This window comes from Nestor notabilis, unplaced genomic scaffold (assembly GCF_000696875.1).
Source record: "Nestor notabilis isolate BGI_N333 unplaced genomic scaffold, ASM69687v1 scaffold24798, whole genome shotgun sequence".
Classification (NCBI taxonomy): Eukaryota; Metazoa; Chordata; class Aves; order Psittaciformes; family Psittacidae; genus Nestor; species Nestor notabilis.
The window spans coordinates 84,454-106,772 of NW_009941833.1; the positions used below are offsets into that span (position 1 = coordinate 84,454).

Genomic DNA, 22,319 nt, shown 5'->3' on the forward strand with positions numbered 1-22,319 from the left:
ATTTGTTTTATCATGGGCAGACTAGATGGGAAATGGTTCCTTATCTGAGTGACACCTCAGCATTTCTCTGTAGGTCTGTGAGAAGTACATACCTCGAGGATGTCTTCATTTGGCTTCTTCTGTAGGACTTTCCAGAACTTTATCACTTGGGTTTGACAGAGCTAAGGATGCAAGTGCAACTTGATTCAAGACACTTAAGTACTTTGCTAACTTACTGCCCTTATAACAGCATAATTGCATTATTAATAGTAATGAAACGGTTATACATAACTGCATTTTTCTATTTAAAAATAACTTGAATTGAGCATGGCGCATAAATGTTTGAATTAGCAGTGCCCACACTGCCACCAGCCAGGGAAATTGCAGGAGGTTCTCAGCCTCCTCAAGCATACTGAATTTTATTGCTTTCAGATCCCAGTTAATACTTCCAGTCAGTGTCGAACAGCTTGTTCATGTTAGCACTAATCTGGGGTGCTCTGTACCATGTTCCCTTGCTCAGGGCTCACAGAGATAGCCAGAACACACACATGGAGGCACTTAGCAAGGCGGCTCATATGTTGTTGTGTTAAACCCATCAACTGTGGTATTAAGCCATTTATGCCTTGTATAAAACAAGCAATATTACTTCTCACGTAGTGAAAAGATGCAACAAACTAATATGAACTGACAGCTCCCCAGTAAAAAGATTTTTTCCTCTAAAGAAAGCCATGTTGATCTTAGACCTGGAATAACTTTTTCCTTCCCTTTCTCCTATTACAGTAAAAGCTGGGTTTTTCCTCCAGTCCTTATACAAGCGACTAGTTTCTGTGAGCACTCTTCCAAAACGGTCTAAAGATGCATTCCTATGGAGTAAGTAAAGTAACATCGACGCATTTCTTCTGATCCAAAAAATACTGAAGCTGAACAAAAGCCTCCTGGTGGCAGATGGAGCAGGTGCAGGGAGTCCTGGGTGACTGATTCAGAGCACTCAGGACTTGCGCCGTTCTGCCGATGACAGCAAAAAAGCTGTGGGTAAGAGGACCTCAATTTTTATCCAAAGGTATGACCCTATGATCCTTCATTTTTCCTTTCTGCCCAAGGTACAGGAAGACATTGTTCAGAGTACAGTAATAACATGGCTATTACACTTAGAGAAAACCAAGTAAAGCAGAAGGCAACGGAAGCAGACATCACAAATAAAGGCAGAAGACCCTTTTATTTCGCATAGACAAAATGCAAAGAGTGTCTCATTAAATTAATATTAAAAAAACCCAAAATCAATGCCCTCACTCCACTGACATCACTCATCCTAATTAACAGCAAAAAAAAAAAAAAACAACAAAAAAAAAAATCAAGGACCCATTTTCTAATAATAATTAAAAAAAAAGTGCAAACATGACAAAAGACTTCTTGTTTTTCCAAATCAATGATCCTGTTGAATTCACAAATAGGGTGGGGTTTTTTTTTGTGTGATTTTTTTTTCCCTTTTAAATCTTGTCTGATGGAATTTCCAGTTAAAATGTTTTAGTTAAGTCTCCATGCACTTCGTAGAAAATCAGTAAAAACACAAACGCTTGTGAAGATCAGAAAACTGGACTCTTTTACCCAAAAATTCAGATGTCCAGTCAGATGAAGCTCACACTCAGACAGAAAAAAAGCAAGAGAGTCTTTGCACTGTCTGTCGTTCATATTATTATTATTTTTTTTGTCAAATATTTTGGCAATCTTCTTTAATTATAAATATTGGAATTCAATAAAAAAAAGGTAGCTTTCATTGGATTATTTTTCAGTGTAAATATTTACAGCCACTGTCCAGCCATGCTCTTTTTGTTATACCAGGGTGTAAGATTTTGCGTAGGGATTGTTTCCTTTCAAGTGGCCCCGGGAGTCCAGCAGGGATTCTTGGGAGCTGCTGATTTTTGCTGCCTGTCCTAGCTCAGCTCCTTCTCGCTGAGGTAATGTTGCCACAGCACCAGGTTGCCATGACTGTACTTCTCTTGTGGAGGATGTCTCCATGGGTATTGGCTCCAGGACGGTGGGGCGCTTCAAGGTTCGGCTTTTTTGCGGCTCCAAGCAGGCTTGCCCCAACCCCAGGTCTCTGCTCGTGCCCTGCACGCCACGGTTCAATAAGAAGTCCATCCTAAGGTAGGGTGGCAAATGCATGAGATCACCTAGGGAGGCAAAAGGAAAAACAAGTCCTTACTTATGGTTATGCGTGTGCCACATTCACCTGTTGGCTGTGGGAGTCAAGCTGATGGATTTGGCCGCCAAAGCAGGGTATCCATAGTCAATCCAGCTGCAGTATTTATAACTGATGTATTGTTTGTCAGCCATTTACTACGCTATGATCATACAGAATCAAAAGTCAACAAACTCCTTTTGGGCAGATCCTTACCAATTCGCTATTAATATTTGTTTTCATAATAGAATGACTATAATGAGAAATGTGACGTGTTTCACGTGCACTCACAGCATGGAGAAGATAAAACTGAAAAGATCAGGAAGTTTTTCTTAAAATCCTTAAAGAAAAAGTCTTTGCTTTCATTCATCGAAACTTGGAAAATGCGGAGGTTCTGTATATTTCCATTTCAAATTAAAACCTTTTAATTACAAGTAATGACCCCCAATCTAGAGTAGAATGACTAAATTATCTAAAATGGATACATAAGTGTCAAGACTATAGTTTTAAAGAGATTTCTGAATAAGCAGAAAAACATTCTTGTCCTAATATAACAACATTTACCTTCCATAAGTCATCACTGTGTTTAAATCACTAATGATTTTTTACTTCTGTGGCCATGAGTGAGCTGCTGTTTGTGGCAATAAAATGCATTGGGGCTCGCACCTCAGCTCCTGCATCATCTTTCCCTTCTGTTCTGTATTGTCAGGGAAACCTCTTACTTGTTATTTCACCTGATTTCTGGGCATTTCTATGTGAGCCTAGTGTTGGTAGCCTGCTCGGTCCAGAGTCTTTGCCATTGCAAAAGTATTGAGTTCAATCAGGTGCCTGGGACCTGCTGTCTGGAATTAAGCAGGGGCGAGTGTTACCTTCCACACATTTGTATATGTATTAGACCTGCTACAGAAATCAGACTGGCTTGTTTATTCTAGCTTTGCCTGTTAGGTATTGATGCTTCAAGGAAAAGAGAAGCAATAAGGCACATGATAACATTCCCTTCTGAAAATATTTGATGGCGTAACCTTATGTATATATGAAAAAAAGTACTGTTACAGGTGCGTTCAAGAACAGTATTTCTCTTTCTTTACAGACCTCTGCAGGTATATAGCTTTCTTTTTATATCAAAACTCTAGTCTCATCTACAGATGGGATGCATCCTGAATGTTTAAAGTGAAGACTTTTGGCAATACTACACCTGTGTCTACATGAGCTATTTACAGCAATAGAAAATAAGGCTGCCCTGTGCCAATGGCATAAACAATAGACCAGGAAAGTACTTCTTTGTAATAAAACAATGTATAATAACTTCATATTTCCTAACCAAGCTAAAAGCTGTCCAATGATCTAAAATAAAACAGGTCTTTTCCTTTCTGGTATAATTCAAGGCACTGCAAATCTTACCTAAAAGACTAACAGCATCTGCTTTATCCATAATTTCAGTTCGCAGGCAGAGAACTGCTGAGAAGCTACATTTGGACAGAATCACTGTTTGCTCCTATAGGAATCCCCCCAGCACTGTCTGACACCATATGTTTTAGTCTAGCTATATCTCCAACAGAGACACATGGTACACAGTATTTAACCCTTGTAGAGTAAGATGCACGTATCTCAAGATTAAGCTGACGTACCACAGCAACATTTATGTAAGGCTGGAGGGGGAGGTTTGTGCTTATAATCATACTGATTGCCACTTCAAGACTGGGTTGTGGTAACATTAGCTGGTTTTACACACCTTATTTTCCTACAGTACCTTCAATGCCAAACATGTTCTGCATATGAGACCTATTTCTTCTGAGACAGCAATGAATCTGCCACTGGGGTAAAGTAAATCAGGATATGGACACATGAACTGGCAGGTGCCAACTCACTCAACTACCAGCATCGAACTGAACTGCCTGTGTGTAAGTCCATGCTGCCCCATTGACACCCAGACCCTGATCCCCTGGCCACCCACACTGCACCCCATTGCTTCTGGGTTCCTTTTTGGACTGAAACACAGCCCAAAACACAGCTGTGGGGGCAGTTTGCTCCAAAGAGCATTCCCTGGGGGTTCACAGAGGAGAGAGCCTGGGTAAGAAACACTTGTATCACTTGCTCCCTCTGGCTATACCATTTACAGCATCGGGGTATCCTAAATAAGGAATCTTATGACTACCCACTCCTCCCCAGTGGGGGAGACAAGTGTAGGCATGAGTGATGCTGCCCCCCCGTACCTGTCTCTGCCTGCTAATGAAGGTGGTGAGGGCCTTCATGTGGCTGCCTCAGGCGTGGGTTATGGCTGTCAGGGCCCCAGTGAAGGCGAGCAGCAAAGCACACCTTTGTGATGGCAATAGTAGGCGTGAAAACTTTGTGACTAACTATAATACCAAGGTAATGCCTTCCCTCTTGTCAGGGATGTTTAAAGACTGCTGGGGTCAGAGAACGGGGTTTCTTTTGCACTGCTGTTGTTGCACCCCATGCAAATTAGAGGCCCCTCAGCCCCAACAGAAGAGGACCAATTTTCTGTGCTGAACCTTGCATCCCTATTTCCCACAACAGGAGGCCTTTTCCCGAAGATGTCTGTCACCCTAACCTGCTGCTAGGCAGCACAATGCCTGCTGCTTTATTAAGACCAGCCAGGTCATTTCACATACATTCCCTCTTACTACTGCTTTTTCTGTTTTGTGGTTGACTTCTATAGGAAGAAGGCAGTGTAGAGCAGAAGTTGGAGCATGGATCACTGACAGACCCCCGTGGTTGCCTCAGAGTGCTGCTTCTGTATCGCTGCTTCTTGAGAGCAGTGAGTACCCATGGACTGTAAAAAAGTTGAGCATTGAACTTTATAGAGATGAAGGTTGTTTTTCAAGCTGCTGTCTAGACATTTCTCATATGTATTTAAGAGCTTCAGGCTATGTAAAAAAGACCTTTTTTCCCTCCCTAAATCTACATAAGAAAGCATAGTCAATAATCTGTGTAAACAATATGCAGTCATTTTATTATAATTTTCTAAATGTCTGGAGGCAAAGTTCCAACAGGATTGCAGTAATGAGAAACCAGAGAGTGTAACTTGTTCTCCAAAGCTGGATACACAATGCACAATCTCTGACACAGCTCACACAGAGCACTCGTTATTTGAGGTGATGTACACGTTTTCCTATCATAAAGAGTTCCAGTGCTGCTTCTTATCTACAAGGAGCATCTTTCCTTGCAACTGCTTACAAAACAAAGCAGATTATTAAAATCACTAGAAAAGAAAAATTTTGAGAATGGAATGTTTTCTTCTTTGCTAAAATTGTCTTACAGGACAATCTTAGAAACAGTCTTACAGGATGAAGAAAGTCTTTGATTTATAACAGCTAATGTGTTTCTGACTTAACAACGCAGTCTTTGAAATCTAATCACAGGGGCTCACTTTTGTCATTCCTACATCAATTCTGAAGGTAATTTTGAGAAGATGAAAAGCCTTTTGCCATATCTATGGAGTTACTTTGAAAGACTTTGGTTCTCATCTTTCTGGCCACAACAGCGTAGACAGTTTTTTTGTTTCTTGCTATTCAGCTGAACGACGATTTTTTTCAGGCAAAGCATTACAAAGTTTCAGGATGGTTCATTGCCTTTGATGCTCTAATTACCTCTTTTAAGCCGTGTATGTGCCTTATTAGTAATGAAAGCAAACCTTTCAAGTGCATGAGCACTGCAAATGAGCACGTTTAATAATTCATGTATTTTGGCTTAATTAGTACAAAAGACATTCCAAAACTATAGTTTTCTGATGCATTTTTAAAAAAGGGAAATTTGTTGTGTTTAGAAACACTGAGTTTGTACACAAATAATAAACATCCAGTCTAATCTGAATGTAGTAATTTAAGCCAGAATTATCTCTGTCTTTCTTTCTGAGTGGCCAACCCTCTAATGAATTATTTAGTATAGTACATTTAAGAAAATGTCAGCTTCAACAAATATTTGCAAACAAATGCTACAAGTCACTTACTATCAAATTTACCATAAGCAACATGGTCTACCAAAAAGGGAGTATTTTCGGAGTTAATGCATCACTAGGCAAAAAGTATTTGCCCTTATTTCAGTACAATTAAGCTGATATAAAAGATTTTGCAAAAATAATAGAAATTTTTATCCTTCTTCTGGAGTCTGCTTCAGGTAGGGGAAGGGTTGGGATGAATTTGACAGGCTACATGGAAGGGAAAATATCACAGCTCAACTTTTCTGGGATTTTATTCAACATAGCTATCTTGTTTGCAGAAGTAAACCAAGCTGAGATGCACTCCTTTCTCTCAAAAGACTTACCCCATACCTTTCTCAAATGCCAAAGAGCTTGCATGTATTTTTGCTTCCCTCTTCTCTAGAAAAATCTAAGGATTTGTGCTGTATTCAATACAAGGTAATCACAGACTGCAAAAAAGATACTCTTATCAAGTTGTCACATGACAGCTATATGCATTTTCTCATGAATCATACCTTCCACTAAAGCAAAAGCAATTTGTCTTCACAATGCTCCAACACAGATAACTTCAGTGATGATGACTGCCTGATGATTTTCAAGTTTTGGTTGCCATGTGAAGGAAATTCCATGCTATTTGAAAGATTACTTTAGAAAAGCTTATGAAGTAGGACAGGGGATTATGACAGGATATTTTATTTTAACAAAGGTAAGAATAAGACTGGGTGAACAGGACGTTCATGCAGCTTACTTCAAAAGGAGAATGAGTAGAAAAGACTCTTGAAGTTCTCTTTGGCACGATCTCATGGGATCAGAGATCATGCCAGAGTTGCATCCATACAGCTCTATTAGCACTGGTAAGGTGCCTTGCTGACGTATTTATGTTGATTTGGGACCCAAGTATACAACTCTTCCTGACATTGTGCAGTGCTGGGGAGTGTACAAACCCTGCCACTACATTGGGCATCTCTTAGCTTGTCCTGAGTTTGGAAGGGGAAGCACTGGTGAGATACTGTGTTTTCCTTTGAAAGGAAGCAAGGGAGAGAGAGCCTCTGACAGCTTTCAGGTTTATGCTGACCAAAAAGTTTAGTGGGGTTTTTCAGCTTATTAGCACAGTAAATAAATCAGTGAAGACTTTGCTCACAGGCTGTTTATCAGGAAAAAGACTGCCTGTAGGAAAAGCTCTTATTAGAAACAAGGAAAGGATGGAAGGTTTGAAAGGCCAAGGTGAGAGTTTTGATGAAAAAAAGAGCACCAGTGATGTTCAGAGGTCTTTGTCACTTCAAAAACTGACAGACCATTAAAGCAGCAGGCAAAGCTTTCTTAGACAGCAGCTGTTTGATCTGAAGCTGGACTGATAGCAGTAACGTTTCTCACAATTTCTGCTGTCAGTGTTTGAAACCTTCTGGTGCTCTCTCACTGTCCATCTTCTGTCCATATATCATGCACTAAACCTGCAGAACAGTCTGCACTGCGCTGCAATCATTCCCACACCAACAGGCTAAGAGTCAGACCTGCAATGCTTGCAGCACAACAACAGATATAAATACACTCGATGAGCAATAAAGCCAGCTGTTCAGTTACCTTGATCCTGTGTCCTGCTTAGCCAAGCAGGGAGGTAAAGAGGAACAGACCTGCACCTTCTTGCTCGGCTGATAGAAGTCTCTGCCTGATGGTGCCTCAGTGAAGAGCTCAGCTCCATCTCTGCCCTCCTGCCTTGCTAGCCAGGGAGGAAAAGGGATCCTTTCCAGATGCAGAGTCATTCCTGCCTTGAAGTGGGGAGGTGAGCACCTGCTCCCACCACCCCGCTGAGCTTTGTGGTGCCTCCCTTGACTCAGCACCCTGTCAAAGGGTCAGGTGGATACTTGCTGGAAACTTGGAGGATAATGAAATGAAGAGAACCAAAGCAGGTTTTAACTTATGCCTGTGTTTTTTTCTTTGTTTTGTTGTTTTGGGTTTTTTTCCCTGGGAACTTCTGGAGCTGTTCAGTGTGGAACTGCCTTCCCAATGCTCTTTGTTTGATAATATTTTCTTGTAAATGTTACAGTTAAATGCCACAAATGAACAATAAAGAAATTCTGAAGGATGCTTTGAATAACAGGGCTCCACTTTCTAGAGCCAGTATTGATCAGTAATGCAGGTGAAATCTCCCCATGCAAATTAGTGGCTGCTGGCAGGAAGAGGAACCTCAGCTGACTCTCGTTCAACAGGAGCACAAAGCTGGCAAGTTCAGGAGTTCACAGGCTCCTGCTCATCCCACTTTTTCAATACAAAACCTGGGTTTAGTAATTCTCAAGGGTGATCCAGAATAAAAGGAAAAAGGTCCAAGCACTCCCTTAAATTATAGTGTTAGCAAGCAGCTAAGCAGTGAAAGGGGAAAGGAAGGAGGTGAGAGGCAAGGCACAGCTTTCTTGTTAGTAAAGTAGCTGCTGTGAGAGGAAGCACATGCTTTTCCTTTCTTCAGAGTAGCCTCAACCTCTGCTGAGCTGCCCCAAAAACATGATCAAAGTGCTCAATGTTTGGGGGACACTTAAACCAGATGACTATATAACATTGAACAAGGCCAGCTAGTTGTCTGGATGCATTTCAGCTGCTAACCTGCCCTCAGTGGCTTTGTGACTCGTGCCACACAACATCGTTTGAGCTCCTCACAGTGTTTCAGCAGATGACATAAAATCACACCTTTTGCTGTCGGTGTTTGTAATCACATAGATAAGAAACAGAAAAAACACTTCAGAAAAATATACCAAGTTTCACATATCTAGACAGAGAAATCAGAATCCCCTGTCATTCCTGTAGGTCTGTACTTTACAAAGGACAAGTTTCATTTTTCTTTCTCCATGAAAACTGCACCTTCACAGATAATCTGAAGATCTGAAACACCTAATTAAATGTTACATGTTGCAGTCTGCTAAAACTGACATTTTCATAAAAGCATTAAAAATGCCAGCTATGTTTCACAAAACAAAATAAAACCAACAGTTGCTGTTGACAATTGCTGAAATTATCTCTTAAGAATAAGGGTATCAGTAAAGCTGTAGTTCAGGAGCCAAATTTTCTAGTGGTATAAATCAGAGTACCTATATTGATTTCAGCAAGACTATAAAATGATTTATACTTACTGGAGATTAGGTTTAAGTGACTGAAAATGAGGATTCCAAGTAATGTTCTTTTTATTAAAGATGATTCATTTTGTTATTTAGATTTAAGCCTTCTAATTCCAAGAAAAAGTCCTTCTTCAATGTGTCTCAAAGCAAAAGCATGACTGCTGTAGTTTAACTGAGATCACACACCTGTACTACATCAATGTACCATACTGTGCATCTGTCTAACTGAATGCCAGAGACTTTTCACATTGTTGCCTCCTCCTCAAAGGTCTAATGAAACAGGAATTGAAGCACATTTTTGGTTTCTATTTCTGTAAGCAGAACTTTGGTCTCATACAGTGCTGCACTTTTAAAAAACCTGTCACAGGTTTTGTACCTTTCAGTAGTAACGTTAAGAAGAACTGACATATTTTTAAGGGCCTTTCTGCAGTTGGGCTGGTGGTATTAGGAAGGAATCTCCAGAGGCTACATAGATTTAGGCCCTATAGTGATACCATGTGGACATTCAGCCTCACAGGGTCAGTGCATCTGCAAAACAGAGTCCTTCCTTAGTTCTAAGGTCTACGTTATACACACCTAAGTTATAAAAACTTGTAAACTGGACTTCACCATATAAATCAATATGATCTCCAAAACTAAAGTCAGAAAAATTGTCAATAAATAATGAAATGATGGTAGAAAAGTAAAGTACGAGAGCTCTCCTTTTCTGTCTTCACCTTGTCACGCAAGCTGCTTCATACATTTTTAAGGATGCTCAGAGACAGCATTTTCCTGCCCGCTGGCTGAGCCAGGAAAGATGTGATGAAGCCCTTGCTCAGATGCCTTCAGTTAGTAGTGCTGGAGTTTTAAGACTTTTACTGATCCAGGCTGCAGTGAACAGAAACTGTTCAATTATACATCACTTCAGTTGAGGGTTAAATCAATTGTGACTCCATGGAAACTGGCATCCTTTATGGGTTGATTACTGGGATATCTTGGGAGCTTATATTCAGCAAAAAGACTGGAGAGGTGAGGACTTTAAACTATACTTATGGTTCTCTGAAATCAGTGGGAGCCACTCTGCTGATCTCAATGGGCTCTGCCCCATACCCATGAATTCATGGCTAAACCTGACTGTGTCAAAGTGATGGGTAAGCATTAACACACTACTGATAGCTATGGGGATGTCAGGCTGCAACGAGGAAACCAATATCATCACTGCCCTGCTGTTCTGTTGAAGATATATTCATGGATGTAACTAGGTCTCCACATGTCCATCAGTTTGAATCACCTCATTGCATTTTGTTAATTAATCCACTGGGACCAGAAATTCATCTCTCACATTTAAATTAAGGATGCTGGCATGAAAAGGTGAACAATACTGAAACACACCCAAATGTACATACAGCTATGCTTTAAAGGCCAGTGTATAAAGAAGCTCTTAAATGGACAGCAAAGACTACCACTACAGTCAGATTAAGAATGTACTGTTAAAACAAAAGTTTTTTGTCTAGTGATAACAATTTCAGCTTTACTTTAAAAAAAATAGCACAAGCATGGCCTTACTTGCAGGTAAGATTCAGTTTATATTTTCAGATGCCATAGTCTCAGTTCTCCTATAGATCTCCGATTACATTAAGGTCCTCTTGGCACAGAGGAAATTAGCAGAGCCTGCTGTGTGCGATGTCAGTTAAAGCAGCAACAGCTGTAAATGACCACAAGGACCTTAAAGCAAGGCTAGATCAGTTCTTGACTGTATGGAAACAACTGCTTCTGGTTACCCTGGGCTGATTGAAAGCCCACACAACACTATCACTGTGCCTCAACACTATCAAAGTAAAATGCTTTGACATTTTCAAAATTAAAATGGCATGAGCAGGTAAAATCTAGTTTTTGTAGAAGTGAGGTTTAAGATAGGGACTCTTAACAGAAATACTCTAAAAGTCTATTATTTTAATTGACGTGAGCACAGCATCTTTGATTTGATTTGGAACATTTGCTGGTAGTTTCAGAAATTCAACATTGCAGTTATGACTGTAAGAACATGAAAGTAGCTAAAAATTTACTGATAAATGTAATCCTTCCTTTAGGCATAAAACTCTCTACTAACTGAATTTGAATCCCATACCTCCAAAGCTACAGAAAACATGTCTAGTTTTTAATAGTTGCAGCTTATGAAAAGAAACAAACAAACAAAACCCCCCAAAGCAAATAATCACCTTTAGAAAAACTAAATTAAATTAAAGTTTTAAAAAATTTCACTTTAAATAAGAAAGATATTGTTGGTAATAAAAAGATAGGAAATGGCGATTTCCCTTAACATGCAACTTTTAGCCTAAAAGGAAGCAAAAATTCCAATGGTATTACAAACCAGCACAGTTTCAGATATTGTATTTTTCCAAAGTCACGGTTAATTTTAAAATCAAAATAAGAAATAAATTAGATAGCAACAGGTAAAGACAATTGTGCTGCTACGCACTCCTTGTAGAGTCTTTGAGGAAATGGTACCAGTTGTTTCTCTCCTCTAATGAAAAAAAAAATGATAAAAAAATCTTCCTAACACCAGTATCACTGATTTATAGATGACAGCTATAAAAATAATTGAAATTACTTTTATCATCAATGACTTTAATTTAGCTTCCAGATGTCTTATATACTATTTAAAATGGAACTGCACAGAAACTTTGTCTTTGTAACCAAACACCCTCTAAACTCATGGTTCACACTGATATAGTTTCCCTTTCTGATCTTATAATATTTTTGCTTCTGATATGAACATTTTTAGTTCAATTTTGTTGTACTGGCAAGGTTAAAAAACTTGCAGTGTGAACCTTCCTCTGTAAATCCACCAGAAAAATAATGCAAGCCAATGATTTCAAGTATACAGTCATGTCACATTAAATGTGGAATTAAAGGGTTTTTATCCCTGAAGAACATTCAACTTTTCAGAGAAGAAGGAGAAAAACCTGATAATTTGCAGAAATAAAGCCTGAGACAGGATAAAGGCAATTTACTCTCATCATCAATGTGCTATTTCTATGATAAGAAGCCAATGGCACAGTCTGTCTCTCTGTGACATATTCCTAGTTTTCCAACAGAGCATTAGAAAACAAAAAGAAGGTGTTCTAGGCACAGGAGAATTTAATATGGAAATATTAGAGATCCTCATCTAAGGGAGTAATTTCAGAATATGTCACGTGTAAGAAAGTATACATACAAGTAAATTAATATACACGTTAAGAGTATTTACTGCAGTCAATAACATAGGCAGGAAGCTTTTTTTCTCCACTTACAACTGTTTTGCCTGTCTTGCAGTTTTCCTACCAGTGTATTTTCATTTGTCTCTTTATTCAGTTTTCTCAAAACTGGACCTTGATCTCCAATTGTGGAGCTAGGATGGTGATTTCTTTGTTCTACATGCCCACTATATATGATATGTGTATACACATATATGTTTTTATACATGTATTCTATTTTATTTGAAACCAGATGGAGCAAGTGTAGAACTAAAAAAAGACAACAATCTGTATGTTAGCCTTCTTATGCTTTGCTGTGGGATTTCTGAACAAGAAAAGGTCAAATGTAGATTCCCCCATATCTTCAAGAAATTCAGTTTGGGATCTGGAAACTGTAGAACTATACAATTGTATTTTTAGCTAATGCAGAATAATACAATAGGCATGTGGAAAGGAGGCAAAAGGTGAGCTGGAAGCCCTAAGTCAAGAGTCCCAGCCATTACTGAATCCCCAGTGGCCAAATCTGTATTGGATTCAGTTACTGCTGCAGCTTACAGAGCACTGTCAGCAACTTTTCAATAGAAAGCAAGACTCTAAATAGACTCCATCACTATGTTTCACTTGCCTGCATCAAGGAGAAGAGGGAAATAACTCTTTCACCCTTGAACTCATAGATGAGTGGAAAAGAGTTCACATCTTTTTATCTCAGGTTACAGGGCTGGCAATGGAAACATACTGTGCTTTCTATTACTGCCTGGTTCATACTTTTCTTATTGTGCTAAGCAGATTATTTTTAGCTGTAGTGACTGAATACTGGAAGAGGAGATTTGTTTTTTGACTCGAATGTTTAAAGCAGCACTTATGCAGTGCAGGTGATGTCCAGACTGTATTTTAAGGGACCCTTGTAAATGGTTGTTTAATAAAGTACTTGCATTCTGTAGCTTAAGGCTGGTCTACCAGCTAAGACTTTGCTGTTCAAATCGAGAGGATTAATCAAAGCAGCAAGAAACTTGTAAATTGGGTCAAGAATGCTAATTAAGGAATCTTTAAATACTGAAAAGACTTGATCATTCAGCAAAGCTGGAGAGGTTAGAAAATGTTCTTTTCTAGTAAATATGCAGTAGGCTTAGGGCTGGACTCAGGCTTGCTTGACTCAGGTGCCCAGCTGTAAAAACCCAGTCCAAAGTGTCCATACTTGCTTACTGAGAGCCTGGCTGAAGGCAGGTGTGCTCTGTCCTCAGGCTGCTAAGAGAAGGCAGCGGCTGCTGACCGGATCTCCTCCTCTGGGATGGAAAGGCCAAGCGGGAGGGCTGACAGGCAGAGAATGGAGCTCTGCGCTTGCACAGAAACCAACAGCACAAGGGCAGCAGGAGGAAAATGCCTTTGCCTTTTCTCCCCATCCACCATCCAAACTGGTTCCTTTCATCAGCAAGAAAGTTTTAGAGGAGGTTCTGAGATGTAAAATCTTGTGATGCTTTAAATGGATTTCAAAATCTCCTGCTCTGATAATGTGAACGATAACTCTTCTCTGGAAGTGTATCTGAAAGGCTGTCTGTCCAGGGTTTATGTATTTAAAGTGACCTCCAAACAGATAAATAAGTGGGATTGTCAAATTGAGCTTGCATTGGTTTTGTAACATCGGGTACACAAGTTTCTGTCTGGTCCAAGTCAAGCTAACACTTAAGGATAATGTCATGTATTTCAAGAGGTTCTTTTCATGCTGTTTTGCATCACAGAAAAATATAATCTGGGGGTCTGAGTTTTGCAGTACACCTGTGAAAGGGAGGTTTCTGCAAATAGCAAGAGACCTGATGAAAACTTTCTGGATATTTCCTATTCAGGCACTGGTCAAATATTATTTCTTCCAAGCATGAATTCCATTGCCAAAGGATGCAAGTAGGTGGTCTGTCCACAAAAAAATAAAACAAAACAACACATCAAAAAAGACAGATGTAAATAGCACTTGGGAAGCACAGAAATATAAAAATATTTCCCAGTTAATAGCTGTTCTTTTCTCTAGCACAATAATTTAGGAGTAAAGAGAGGAAAAATCCCAAGAGGCTTCTTCACTGAGGCTATCCCAGAGATTTAAAATTATAATAATGGGAATCCATTTTTAATAAACTGTTATTGCACTGTTTATTGCAGTTAAGAATAATTGTTCTGATAACTCAATTTGTGGTTAATTTTTTAAAAACAGAAAAGAGAAACACTATTATAACACTTTTTCAACCTCTACAAATATTTTGCATTTTTTTATATTACAGATTTTGATGACACAGTGGGATGTAGGAAGAGAGTATATATCTTTCCAGTTTCTGTCCCACCCAGTTTCTCAGTGCAAGAATTGACTGACAGCTTTGGAGGACGAAGGAATGACTCATTTGCCAACCTCTGAAATAAACTTTGAGTAACAATTGTTGAAATTTCTGAATATGAATATGAAAAAGTGCTTCAGTTTTGATCTGGAAGGACCTAGTATACTGTTGAGATAATTTCCCAGTATGACTGTTTGTTGAAGACCTGATCTTGCAAAACAAAATTCTAGTTACTGACAACTGTGGGGAGGAGAACAGTAATCATAATCCCAAACTTCTGGGAGTTTTGATGCCGAGAAAGATGCAGTGCTAACAATGTGTTGACATGATTTTTATACCATGAAGAATATTAACACTGCACAGAATTTAGGAGTTGAAGACCCACTTTTCTAAAGGATGGATTTATCCTATGTGTTTAAAATACCGCTTTGCTATCTCTACCACTTCAATTTTCTCTTTTAATGTACCTCCTGGGACACATGAGTACTCTGACGGCTTACAGAGAAATGTCACCATCTGCAATGGGTGAGCTTCAAGGCCTGGGCAGATTAGGTCTGCCAGCTCTGTGAAGTCCACAAAATCCCATGCATTCATTTTTTCATTTTTTTGAAAGCTATGCATTAGCTGTTGTTAAGCATCAATTTCAATTTGCTTAGTGCTTTATAATGTGCTATCATAAAAGGGAAAATAATGTTATTTTTGACTCTGAAGCAAAACCTACATATAATCTTATCTTTTCCCAAATCTGTCTATGGAAGTATAAAGATCAGAATGCAAGGATACATAAGATATGCTTTCAAAACACTGAATATACAAATGAATTAAAAAAGTCTTACTTCCTTGTTCTATTTCATGTAGCTATGACTTTTGAAATATTTAAGAAAAATGCAACTTCTAAAATATCTTTTATTGTAAACTCTTTAATAACACTTTCTCCATATACTTGAAAGTTTTGGCCTGATGTCAGGACAATGATGCAGAAAACATCTACCACTGCTTGTACAGTGAACTTGAAGTAGCATCATGTCTAAGAAAGTTTATTGATATTCAAGGAACAACTCCTCCAAGCTCAGTGAGCAGAGATCAGTAGAAGAGTCTGAAGCAAGGAAGACATACCCTTGGTGGTAAAGGATCAGGTCAGAGAATACTTGACATATGCAAATTAGACATACGTGAATCCATGGGCCTTGATGGAATACACTTAAAATTGCTGAGGGAACTGGAAGATGCCACTGCGAGGCCACTCTCAATAATCTTTGATTGACCATGGTGGTTGGAAGAAGTGTCTAAAGACTTGAAGAATGCAAATGTCACTCTTATCTTCAAAAAGAACGAGAAAGAGGGCCCAGGAACCTATATGCCACCCAGCCTCATCTCTATCCCTGGGAGGGTGAGGGAGCAGCTAATCCTGGAAAACATTTTCAGGCACATGAAGAACAAGATCGTGATCAGGAGTAGTCAGCATGGATTCACCAAGGGGAAGTCATGCTTGACCAACCTGATAACCTGCTGTGATGAAATGAATGGCTTGGTAGGTTAGTGGAAGTTAGTGAATATTGTCGACCTTGATCTCAGTAAGGGATTCCACACTGTCTCTGGTAAGATCCTCATAGAGAATCTGATGAATTATGGGCAGGATCAGCAGACAGTGAGGTGGATTGAAAACTGGCTGAACAGCTAATCTAGGGGATATTCAGCGGAAAAAAGTCTACTGGAGGCCAGTAACCGGTGGTGTATACCGGGGATCAATATTGAGTCCAATCCTGTTCAAGACCTTCAATAATGATCTGTATGATGGGACAGAGCACACCTTCAGCAAGTTTGCTGATGACATAAAACCAGGAGGCATGGTTGATATGCCAGAGTGTCATGTTGTTGTCCAGAGGAACTTTGCCAGCCTGGAGAGATAGGCCAGCACAAACCTCATGCAGATCAACAAGGGGAAGTGCAAAGTTCCTGTGGAGGAACAACCCCCTGTGCTGGGGGGTGTGTACCCACTGTGTATGTGCTGGGGGCCAGCCAGCTTGAAAGCAGCTTTGCAGAAAAGGCCCTGGGGTCCTGTTGGGCATCAAGTTGAACATGAAGGCCAGGTTGGACAGAGCCTTGGGTGACATGGTCTAGTGTGAGACATTCTTGCATATGGTAGGTGGTTGGAGCTAGATGATCTTAAGGTCCTTTCCAACCCTAAACATTCTATGAATCTATGAAGCAGTGATGTGCCATTATGACGAAGAAGGACAATTGAAACCTGGGTTACAATAGGAGTGTTGCCAGCATGTCAAGATGTTTCCTTCAGCATTGGTGAGGCCACACCTGGAGTACTGTGTCCAGCACTGGGCTCAACAGTACATGAAAGACATGGGGAGAGTCCAGCCAAGGGCCACTGAGATGATTAAGGAACTGGAGCATCTCTCATATGAGGAAACGCTGAGAGAGCTGAGACTGTTCAGCCTGGGGAAGAGAAGGCTTGGTGGGGTATCTCATCAATGTATATAAATACCCAAAGGGAAGGTGCAAAGAGGATGGAGCTAGACTACTTTTAGCGGTGCCCAGTGACAGGACAAGAGGCAATGGGCAAAACCTGTTATACAGGAGGCTCTGACTGAACATCAGGAAACATTTATTTACTGTGAGGGTGAGTGAGCACAGAAACCCGGAAAGGTTGTGAAGCTTGCACCCTTGGAGATACTCAAAACTCATGAGGACATGGTTCTGAACAAACTACCAAACTGGCCCTGCTTGAGCAGGGGGAGTTAGACCAAATGACCTCCAGAGGTCCCTTCTACCCTCAAACATTCTGTGATCCTGTGATGGAATAAATTCAACTGAAATGTAGAGATGTGTACTACAGCATAACACATTTGTCAGCCTAAAAGAATAACCATGACAAATATCCAAATCATTCAGAAGTCTCAGCACATGTCTTAGATTCAGTATGACAAAATTACTTTGTTTTGTTATTTGCTATTCACAATGACATCAGGTATAATTATGATTCCACTATTTTTCATTGCAAAGTTATTGCTTCTGGCAAAATCCTTGTATTTTTAGCTCCCAGGTCTGAGCTGACTTCATAAAGCTGATTTTTATTTCTGTAAACTAAATGTCAGGAAAAAGATGTATAAATCCAGAAGTCAGAAGCAGTTTTGTCTGCTGTTGTGCGTGTGCATCTGCAGTACCAGCTGACTGGAAGGGAAAAAAGCCTATTAGAAGACTTACAGTGGGCTAGAATATGAAGCAATCAACTATTACACATTACTAATTGCAGAGTTATAGTTGTACATAATGTGTAGAAATTCTGAAAAAACAGTCCTAATTCATAGCTCTAGTGCTAGAAATGATCAATTACTAAGCTTGCCTAGACATCTGATGAGCCATCCAAATATAATTCAAGCTGCTGGGGTGATCAAATGTTTTGATTCAATTTCTGAATGAAAATGGTATGGAAGTTGGGAATGCCACAGCATGCTGATGTCAGCCCCCAGAATACAAGTCGCTGAATCTTGAACACCCCTTTTTCCTCCTTTAATCAAAAAGCGTTCAGGTTCCCTACTCCTAATCATTAACCATCTCAGTTTGGAGCAATACTGAGGTCTCAAAACTATTGGATAAGCAGATGATTTGACCAGCAGGCAGATGGTTTGACTATACAGCTACAAAAGACTCCTATGAGATGCTCAAGAAGCAAGTGAACAGTGACATGAGTTGGGATGCCCTTAGAAACTCACAGGAAGTTCTTCTAAAGCCAGGCCTCAGGTGGTCTAATGTATTTTACTTCCTCATATCAACACTTATGGTAGCAACAAGCTAAGTACTATAGTAACTGAGTCAGTTATGGCTAACTAAATCTTCACCAGTAAACTCCATTATCTTTCTTCAGTAAAGTTGTAGCTTTGCCATTGGGTAGATTAGTTTTAAAATGTCTTTTGAATAATTGCATTTGAATTATTAATTACTTCCACAGATTTTCTGAAATGGTGGGTGAAAGAAGAAAGATGTCCAGTAAGTCTTTCCTTGATGATTTGAACACTGAAAATATCTGCTGCTACTACTGGAAATTCTTTCTACCCATATGTTTTGTTTAAAGCCCTTCATAAAGTAACCTTTAATAACATATCACTCAATATTTATGGTCCAACATTCAAGCTGCTCCACTGGAATACTCAATTTTTTTCAAGGTATTGAAGCTAATTATTAATTTCACAATATATTTCATTTCTTGACTGTGAAGGAAAGCTAAAGCTAATCAAGAAAAGCAGGTAATAATTCAAGCCATTTAAACTAATGGAGCTAAAAATAACTACCAGTCTGTAATTCACCAGAGGGGATCATATGATGTTCCAACATGGGAAGCTTTTAACACATGCACAGTGACCAAAATTTGGTGCTGTATGCCCTCAAGAAACTAATCTCTATATGGAATATATTAGAACATTTCCAAATACTAAATATGCATAAATAATGTATTTGGAACATAAAAGAAAGAGAGTAAGCTATTAGTTAAAGAAATTATAAAAAATGCTTTTTGACTGACTGGAAAATGAGAGCCGCAATTTTCTGTGTAGCTGAGAATACAGATGCTTCCCTTCAGCAGAGGAAGGGCAAATATTTATCTTACTTTTTTTGAGTTAGAAATGAAAAGTATTTCTATCTTTATCTATTTCTACATCTCCTGGGTTTGTGGTTCTACTCTATGACTACATAGAAATCAGTAATTTCTCTCACTGTTCTATTTCCTACTTATTTTCCCTCTTATCTGTATGTATGATACACTAATTTCCTGCCTTGTGTATTATAACTTTCTACCTCTGCTTGGTCTTTTTCTTTACATATTCTTTTAGCCTTCTCTAGCAAAACACTTTATTATTTCTTTTCAGTGTCATGTCCTACTTTTGAATGACTTTCCTTATACCACTGTCCATCTTCCATTCCTCATCCCTCCATTTATGGTGTATATTAAGCAAAAGACTATAGTTTATTCACTACTCTTTTTTACATACATAAGCACTACTGATTACTTTCTTTGTATATAAGTAGCTCTACCCACACTGGTAAACATTAAAATTAAACTAAACTAAACTAAACTAAACTAAACTAAATGTTTTCAAAAAGCACACAAATATAATCATGCCTTTTTCCCATTTGAATCTTCCTTCACAATGTGACATCATGTATTCTGTAACAAAGCCTGACAAATCTTTTGAGAAGATTTTATAATGTATTTGATCTCAGAGTACCACAGATAATCTACCTATGCTATTCTGTACCAGGATATCACTAGAAACACCATTATTTGTGAACTGGAAATTTGATTGAGCCCGATACATGGACGTTCCTCAGGCACCTTCAGTCACTAAGAAGTTGGAATGATTTTAAATTTGTCTGAAGGTAGAAGGCTCCATATTCCTTGAGCTATTGCACTGTCTCAATTTTCTCTATTTTTTTGTTCTCCCCGCTTTAGATAATCCTAGTTTGATATTAGGAGAAGTCAAAGGTGAGTATAACAGCTCAAGAACTGAAGGGTTATTACACCTTGTAGCTTACTAGGCAGAAGGGGTGGTACATCTTTTACAATTTGTCTTTGTGAACTATTCCAATAATAAACCTTTGCTCTCAAGAGCAAAGTATTGCTGTAAGACACGTTTTATTGGTGGGTGGTTTGAGTTGGAGATGGGCATATGTACCCACATATGGTCTTATTTATCCCAGAAGGGTCTATTGCCTGATGGCTACAGCAGTAAAAGAGTGGATTTGATGGCCTAGACAGTCCCCTTCTGTTCCTAAGTTTTCAAGTTCCTAATTTTTCTGTATGTGGGAAAATATATGCATATCTTATATTAGCTGGGACAAAAAGCAATTATCTCTGTGAGTAGTTACCGGATATATTGTGCACTTTCTTTCTTCCTTATACCCGCTCCTGTTAACCAGCCTAGGCATGGGGTGAAATGCTCATCCCAAGGTCCAAAATGTTACCTCTAATGTCTCACCTGGTCGATGTGCCTTTGGAACTGCCATGTTCATCACTCGCCCTCCATCCTGAGGTTTGGGAGGGGATGCAGTAAACCTGCAAATCCCCGACTCTGACGGCGTGCTTGAGGTCAGGCTGTCTGTGTAGTCATTAGTCCCTGCCGTGAGCTGCTCCGATGATGTGTCTGATATGAAGCATTCTGTAATGGTGAACTTTGCATGCCTCAGCTGCTCTTCCATTTTTGCGTGCTCATACGCTCTCGCTAGCTCTTCGTATGTTGAGGAGGCACTTTCTGTAGAGACCATGCTGCTTCTTGCTCTATCTAAACATCAAAAATATACATAATGGGAGAAAGAAAACATCTTCACAATCCTTTTTGGAAGAAAAGCTATGAAAATGATGGTATTTCTTAATAAAATGCAGAGCCCTTGAAATTATCAAGGTGATTTAAATGAGTCTGCTTCATTATAAATGTCTGCACAATTTTTAGTTTAGTCAGTTATTTGATAGTTACAGATAATCTAAAGCAAAGTCTTATTCTGCTAGCAGCATTATGAGGCTTAGCATTAAATTCGTGGTTTAGCAGATATAACCTTTAACACCTGAAAAAGGTTACTTTTTTAAAAAACACAAAATAATTTCTCTAAATCTTAGATTCCTAAAAAATGTTAGAAACCCACAAAACAGATATAGCAAAATCAGAAACATTTTCTTTACATTATCTCTTTAATGCATCTCAGATATATTTCTGTGAGGTGATGTGTAGGTGAAAAAGGATAGTCTTTCTGTACCTTTTCCTATCTTACATCTTTTTTTTGAGAAAGCCCTAAGGACAGAGGTCAAATATAAAGGCACTGCCTCTCAGGCATTGTCTCTCTAGACACCAGGTAAAATACTAACTCATTTAATTCAGAACAAAGGTCTTAAGAATGCCATACTTTTTGGTAGCTATCAGCCTGCAGTCATTCAGGTGCTTTTTTCAGCGCTGCTGAAGCTAATGGGGGCTTTATATTTGACACACAGGCTATTAAGACCTACAAGCTGTTTTTTTCTGCTGATGAGTTTCTGAGACTATCAATATTTCTTAAACAACACTACTATTGAAAGTGTAAATGGCTACTGATACACTAAAAAGCATTCTGGAAATGCAGCGCTCATTTCTGCAGGGACAAATCACTGTTCTGTTGCACCCATGGCACTTCTACTTCAGTGGGCTGGAAAAGCAGAGGACTTTCAGAAGTTCCTTGGACAGAAGTCATGTTTCACCACAAGATCTGCACAATTTCAAACATTGTTGGAGACGTTCAATAAACAGACACAATGTAATAGCTAATTCATAAAAACAGGACTCCTGTAGCAGCCAGAGGCAACTGTGTTGTTATTGCAAATCTTTATCTTCTTTATTATGTGCTATTGTTTTCACTGTGCACAAAAAATGACCCTCCTGCCACTTGCAAATAGGACCATACATTATTTAAAATGACAAGTACTTCTATGATATGCTGTAACTTGCTGAAGATTTTGAGCTGGCCAGAACTTAGACTAGGAGTTTTAGTTCTGTGGGTATTTTTGGGTTTTGTTTTAGGTTTTGTTTGTGGTTTTCATTTGGTTTTTGT

The 22,319-nt window shown here is 39.1% G+C and overlaps 1 protein-coding gene across 1 annotated transcript; it reads right to left on the bottom strand.

The window, feature by feature from the left end:
* Nucleotides 1–1,443: 1,443 nt before the first annotated feature.
* LOC104410834 (Down syndrome cell adhesion molecule-like) lies at nt 1,444–21,040 on the bottom strand. Its single transcript, XM_010021099.1, has 2 exons — nt 20,723–21,040; nt 1,444–2,150 (listed from the first exon to the last, which is right to left on the bottom strand). Exons 1-2 carry the CDS (start codon nt 21,006–21,008, stop codon nt 1,810–1,812), a joined length of 627 nt encoding a protein of 208 aa, XP_010019401.1. The 5' UTR covers nt 21,009–21,040; the 3' UTR covers nt 1,444–1,809.
* Nucleotides 21,041–22,319: the final 1,279 nt, after the last annotated feature.